Here is a 6,608-nt window from a genome sequence, read left to right as displayed (position 1 = left end):
AAGGCGTGGAGACGCAGGCAAAGTGACAGTGGCAGAGCTCGACAAAGCTCCGTGGCATCCTTAGCGCATTGTAAATTGCAATCATTACCTCACACACACCGCCTGTTCAGATCTGGTTGCACACACTCCTCCGGCACTCCTCGCACCTCGCTCTTCGAACCATTTGTGCTGGGGAGTCACGTCATGCATACACTGAGCACAAAACGTGTTGGTCAGCTTCCGGGCCTGCACGCAGCGGGCGCACCACGTGTTTCGAGGAGCATGGTGGCGGCGCGTTGCGTCGCATCCAGCCCCAGCAACACCAGCGTGGACGCCAGCACCAGCGGGGGACGGCGGGCGATGCTGCTTCTGGGCTTCAGCACGCTCGCGGTGGCAGCGGCGGGCCCGGCGGCGGCGCAGCTGGAGCGCCCAACCAACAAGGAGGTGGATAACGACACTTCGCCCTTCATTCAGGGTGCGCAGGCGTTGTTTTGATTTATGAGGGGGTCGTGCGAAGGCGCTGGTTGTGCGCAGGTTCTCTTTGCGTACATGCCATTTAGCTGTGTTCAACGGCCAGCCATCGCAGTGACACCAGCGGATTGTGTCCAGCATATATCCATCCGCGAAGTCTGCTTTCCCCCAGCAACGCGCCCCACCTCGCACTCGCCCTGGCGCCTGCTCAGAGCTGCTGCGCCGCACCGAGGAGAAGCGCGAAGAGCGCAAGCAGCAGCGGCTGAACGATTACTACAAGCGGAACTTCCCGGAGTACTTCAAGTTCGACGGCGGCAGCGAGGCGGCCGCCACCGCGCGGGGGTTGTCACCCGAGACTGCGGCGGCGATGCGCAAGTGGCTGGAGGACAACGAGGATCAGCCCATGCCTGGCCTGAGGAAGAGGGACTAGGCAGATGGGTGTGCTTGGGTTTGTGGTGTTAGGCTGGGAGCGTGCTGTCTTTGTGTTTGATGGCAGCCACTAGTGCAAACATTTGGATTCATGAGGTTCACCGTTTTGGCCCCAAGCTTGTGTGCATGACATTTTTGCAGAGGTGACAAAGCAGAAGTACAATTTGTTTTGAACCGGAACTAATCAAAAGTTCAACATGCAGGGGAGTGCCACTGTCCAGTTTGTTCCGCCTGATTGTATGATTGTAACAAGATTGGAGCAGCAGCAGCCAGATGCATTTGTTTGGCTGCCAAAACATCTATCACGCGCTGACACCAGCGCCAGCTCTTGGGTACAGTAAGGATGCAAGAGCGCAGTCTGAGTCGGTATTGCTGATGTGGATCCCGAGCAGCGGCAGCAGAGCACTTGCTCACTTGCTCCTGGTGCAACGACTAGCAGCACGTGCGGGTGCTCAAGGCATCTCACTGTACGTATACCAAGTTATATAGTACCATTTAATCCATCAACCCTTCATGCACTCTCAAGCTGCGTACATCGCGGGACTCTGAGCTAGCAGCGAGATCATGGCTGAGGACGAAGCAGCGCGCCAGCCGGTGAGCCGTTGTTTATTATTTGAACTTCCAATACATTCGCCTCAAACTCATGCATCAGATCACAGTCAACCGCGAGGTCAGCGAAACTGTATGACGCACTACGCAGGTGTGGGAAGGGCCGCTTGACGCAGACGGGTTACCACATGGTCAGGTGAGCCGACGAGCTTGGGTGGCACACAGCATGCAGGCACGCCAGCCATCCAGGGCCACCAAACAGTGCATTGCTGCACAGCTCGAGCTGTGTCGCCGCCGGGGCAATGCTGTGCCACGACTAATTGATAATGTTCTGGCGCAGGGGAAAATGACTTACCCAGCACCGCCACCAGCCAACGAGGAGGAGGAGGAAAAGCCGGGCGACACTTACATAGGTAGGGTGCTGCTCGCCATTTGAGCTTTGTATTGAGGTGCCCTGGGCAAGGTGAAAACGGCCTTAGAGGCACCTCCTGGTCGCACCTGTTTTTGCATGTGACGGTATGGCATGTACCACAAATGTGCAGCAGCAGACTCACCAAGTAAGAGTCGATCAGCCTTGGGCATTGCACGGCACCCATGTGCGCGCTTTATCAAGCTTCTGAAGCCATCCATAAGAGAGGCTTCACAATTGAGTTTCGGTAAATTGCCGCACCGCACCAGTCCAGCACCGCGGCGTCACCCGTGCACACGATGACACCTGCACTGCAGGTGGCATGGAGCACGGCGTGCGCCACGGCCGTGGCAAGTACACCTTTGGCGCCAGCGGGGCGGTGTACGAAGGCGACTACGCCAGCGGCCAGCGGCACGGGCGCGGCGCAATGAAATTCCCAGATGGCAGCAAATACGAGGGTGAGCCGCCCTTGCATGAAAGGCTTGACACCTGTACTAGCCTAAGCGCCTTGGCCTGAATAAACAACCACCATCTCAGTTGTCGTCGAGGGTGCTCTTCAATATATAGGACCATGTGTCAAGAATGTGCAGCACAAGCTGCAGAGGGCGACTTTCCGCCACAGCAGCCAGGCGTGCCAGCCCCCGACCCTCCGCTTGCTGCCTGCCACCCACAGGCAGCTGGGCGGCAGACCGAATGGAGGGTGAGGGGACGTACACATACAAAAGCGGCGACGTCTACAGTGGCAGCTTCAAGGAGGGCAAGAAGGACGGCGCTGGTGTGTACCACTGCAAGGTGGGCGCAGCTGACCTGGCTGCTACATGCCGTGAGTTGTGTGACTCGGATCGAACATGAGCCGGTGACTGAGCGGCTGGGCTGCAGCAGCTTCACTTGCTGGTAGATTATGGGCGCGCGCTGCACAACCAGAACACAGCGCGTGGTCTGCATCATGCGCGCATGCAGCCGCTGTCATGTCGGCCGTTGCACAGCCGCACTTCCGGCCTGCCGCAGGCCGATGGCGCGCAGTACCACGGCGCGTGGGAGGGCGGCGAATTCATTGAGGGCCGCTTTATGCACCGCGACGGCAGCATGTTTGCGGGCACCTTCGAGGCATCAAAGCCGGTGCGCTGCGCCCCCGCTTTCATTTTGACTTTCACGGTGCTGCAGCAGCCTGGGAGGGGTTACCGCTTTGTGGCCACACTGCAGTCTGTGATGGTGGCAACGCGGAGCTACCGTTATCTTCAACAAACTGTGCCCCTGCCCATGCCGAACTCAGGTTCAAGGGACGCACTATTTTAGCGGCAGCGGCCTCATGCAATCCGGCAAGTTCGAGGCTGGCGGCGCGTGGCGCGGCAGCGAAGTGACTGTAGGCAGTGCCACACTGCTGCTGTAATTCCATGAGGCTGCTGTGAACCCGCAGCTGAACACATGGTGCCACCAGCACGCACAACTGACAGCTGCTGCCAAACCTGGCCGCAACGTACTTGACAGTGCCGCTGTCTGTGCCATACAACAGCTGAGGTGCGCGCAAGGCACATGCCCTAGCTCAGAGACCACGCGTGAAGATGGCTGTGAGGCATTACACGCGATTGTACATCAACACGCATCATTGCGCCGCTGGTTCCACAACCAAATGCCTCAGCCAGCCGCCGCTGCCGCTGCAGGGCCACGCACGCACACCAGCTGTTGCCGCCTGGCGCATGTGCGCACGCTGCCCCTCGCCTCCACCGCCACGGTTCATGCGCTGCGCTGCCCAGTCCAGATCAGCGCCGGCTGCGCGCCGGCCGCACCCTCGGACTGGACAAGCAATCAGCGCCGCCGCCGTGCTGGGTGGCGGCGCGCTCACTTCTTGGAGCCCTTGGCGGCCGCCTTGGCGGGCGCAGGCGCCGGGGCCGCGGGCTTCGCGGCGGGCACCTCGGCGGTGACGCCGGCGGCGATGCGCTCCTCGCGGCGCGCGGCCTTGCGCTCGCGGCTGGCCCTGTTCTTGACGCGGCGGGCCTCGAGCTGGTCGGCGATGTTCTTCTCGCGCACCTTCTCGGCCTTCTGCTTGTGCACCGCCTCCATCAGCACGCGCTTGTTCTTGAACACGTTACCCTTGACCTGGGGGGGTGAATGATTGAGCAGGTGCGCACACAGAGTGAGGGGTTGTCAGGCTCGCCGGCAAGGCTCAGCTGGGGACCGTAACCAAATTGCTGGTGGGGGCCTTGCCTTTGGGCTGCGATGGACACTGCCGCCCTGCTGCATCGCACTCAGCCTTCACTTGCGCTGCTCCGAAGACTGCACACCGCTGGCCACAGCTCCTGCAACTGCGTGTTCCATGACGTTCCATATAAAAGTTCCCTGCTGCTGTACAGGAGCTGTTCCAGGGGCAGCCATCCGGGTATCCTCCAGCTCGCCTGGCGTGCTGCTGGCGTGCTGCTGCTGTGCCATTGCTATCTGAGCCATTAGCCTGCTGTGTCAGCCATTAGCCTCGCTGAACCCGTCCTGCCTCCACACCAGCTGCCACCGCCACTTGCAAACTGGCTGCCATCAAACCTCCCAGCTGCGACCAGTCCCTGGCTCGCTGCTTCGGTGCTGATGACCTTGTGCCTGCCACCATGTGCCTCTGCCACTCATGAGCACCATGAAAAAATCCGTGGTCCAGCCAAAACATCCACAAGACTGCTGCGCACCTTCATGTACAGCTCGTGGTACAGGTGGCGGTCGATCTTCTTGCTGTCCCTGTACTTGCGCAGCAGGCGGCGCAGCACGCGCAGGCGGCGCATCCACAGCAGCTTGGTGGGCAGGCGCGCCTCGCGGGTACCGCGGCGCTTCCCTGAGGTTTGTTGATGCCATGCAGCAGGTGCATTATTTTAGCAAAGTATTGGAAAAAAACTGGACAAAAGCAGCGGCTGTCGCATCACTGCAACGCCGCTTCCTGGTGCAGCGGCATGCCTGCCACCCGTGCTCGCTGCGTGGTGCAGCAGGTTGTGCCTATCCAGGGCCGCCGCCGTTTGCCCGGGGACAACAGCAGCCCGATGACCAGACAGCAGCTCTACCAGAGCGCATGCAGCCGCAGCTGACTGCCATCATCAACGCTCACCGTAGCCACTGTGGCGACCCTTGGCCTTGGCCTCCGCCGCTGCGCGCGCCCGCGAGCGCGAGTGGATGATCTGCGGCTTGCGGATCACGAAGCCGTCCTTGATGAGCTTCCTGATGTTCTGCCCTGCAGGTGCAGAGAGGGGCCGAGCGAGACGAGCAGCACAGGGCCCCCAGTCGTCACATCGCTGCTGTTGCACACCCGTTGCTGGGCTCGAAGAGCATAAGTGACCTATCCAAAGCCTTGGCCGCCGAGCAGGAGGTCCAGACAGGTCAGGCCGGCCTACACATCGATCCTGCTGCTGCTCCGTGGCACACCACTCCCTCCAGCGCACGCCACCGCCCTCGCAGCGCCCTGTACGGTGCTATATCCACGCTACTAACAAATCCTGCAGCCATGCACAGGCAGCAGCAAGCCGGCACACATACAAAGCCGCCTCCTCTGCACTGCAGTGCTGCTTTCCGGAGCGACGGCCCCCAGCCCGCGTCCCCGTCCTCAAAACGTCTCTCAAACATCCCGCACTCACTCGAGTTGGCCATGGAGATCTCGTTGACCTCATTGGGGTCGAGCCAGACCTTCCTCAGGCCGCACTTCAGCACGCTCGCCGACAGGCGCTTCTGCAGCTTGAGCGACACCATGGCTGCTGGTGCCCCCTAGGCAGTAAGAGAGCGAGCAAGTTGCGGGCTGGCGCACAAGTGCAAACGCGTCCTGGCAGCCCGCCAGGCGGTGCAGCAAATGTTCTGTCGGACAACAAAATCATGTACGTAAGTGAAACACGCGTGCTTCTTGTACATGTTTCGCTGCTCTACCCGGCGCAGCTTTGCGGCTGGCCTTGGTGACGACGGCGCGCGCCAACAGATCGCTGTTGGCCACTGCCGATCATGCTCCCCAACATGCAAAGTGCACCACGTCTCCAATGTGCCGCAGGCAGTACACTGTCAATGCCAAGCGATATGGTATGCGGAGGTCGCTGTCATGCTGCCGACGCAGGGGACCACGGCAGGCATCTCTAAGCAGCGGCACACGTGTACGCCAGGTGCGAGGTGGGGCGGACTGGCGGGTGTGTTTGAGGCCCTGGAGTTAAGTCGTTGCAGACATGATTGCACGGCATTGTAGGATTGGTAGGGGCTGACAATCAGGCAAGCTGGTCAGGCTCTGAATGAGCATAATTAGGTACATCGCATGCACATCCTGTGTGGCGCACGCAACGCACAACCAGTGGCTCTCGTCTTGCATTCGCACCTGCCGGGTAATTATACCGTGCGGATCGCCTGGGCTGTCGGGGTGTGCTGGTCGTCATGCCGCATGCTCAATAATCTAGAAGTGCTCTGGGGGGCATCGCGACATGGGTCGTCGCGGCAGCCACGATCGACAATCCTGTCGTACAAACAACACAAATGCGCTGCTGTACGGTCTGTGATCTGTGATGTTATGCGGTGTGCACTGCTGTACATCGTGTTTTGCAATCGCCCTGGCTGTATGTGAAGTGCGATGCCAGCTGGATTGCTGGCAAGCTGAGACGGCAGGCAAACAATGGCGCCGGTGCACAAGTTTTAGCCAAGGTTGCTCAGGCAAGCCTTGCAATAGCAGCCTGCTTGCTGATGAAGTCAACGGATCCATACACATAATTGTGCAGCACATCCAACTCCTGTAACTGCGCTCGCAGTTGTAGCTTCACTGGATTTGCGCTTCTCC

At 60.2% G+C, this 6,608-nt stretch overlaps 3 protein-coding genes across 3 annotated transcripts; 2 read left to right on the top strand and 1 right to left on the bottom strand.

Annotated features, from left to right (window-relative positions):
* Positions 1–261: 261 nt before the first annotated feature.
* MNEG_11625 (hypothetical protein) lies at positions 262–880 on the top strand (the record flags this gene model as incomplete). The annotated part of the gene is made up of 2 exons (XM_014039904.1): positions 262–454; positions 663–880. The coding sequence occupies 2 exons, from the start codon at positions 262–264 to the stop codon at positions 878–880; spliced, it is 411 nt and encodes a 136-aa protein (XP_013895358.1).
* Positions 881–1,774: 894 nt separating this feature from the next.
* On the top strand, positions 1,775–3,227 carry MNEG_11624 (putative Radial spoke head 1; the record flags this gene model as incomplete). The annotated part of the gene is made up of 5 exons (XM_014039903.1): positions 1,775–1,841; positions 2,155–2,295; positions 2,511–2,629; positions 2,846–2,956; positions 3,111–3,227. The coding sequence occupies 5 exons, from the start codon at positions 1,775–1,777 to the stop codon at positions 3,225–3,227; spliced, it is 555 nt and encodes a 184-aa protein (XP_013895357.1).
* Positions 3,228–3,676: 449 nt separating this feature from the next.
* On the bottom strand, positions 3,677–5,551 carry MNEG_11623 (60S ribosomal protein L19-2; the record flags this gene model as incomplete). The annotated part of the gene is made up of 4 exons (XM_014039902.1): positions 3,677–3,934; positions 4,507–4,649; positions 4,917–5,039; positions 5,440–5,551. 4 exons carry the CDS (start codon positions 5,549–5,551, stop codon positions 3,677–3,679), a joined length of 636 nt encoding a protein of 211 aa, XP_013895356.1.
* Positions 5,552–6,608: the final 1,057 nt, after the last annotated feature.

The sequence above is a fragment of the Monoraphidium neglectum genome (assembly GCF_000611645.1).
Source record: "Monoraphidium neglectum strain SAG 48.87 unplaced genomic scaffold scaffold02833, whole genome shotgun sequence".
Taxonomy (NCBI): domain Eukaryota; kingdom Viridiplantae; phylum Chlorophyta; class Chlorophyceae; order Sphaeropleales; family Selenastraceae; genus Monoraphidium; species Monoraphidium neglectum.
Note: the sequence above shows the minus strand (reverse complement) of the source record. Positions and strands in the feature narration are given on the sequence as shown.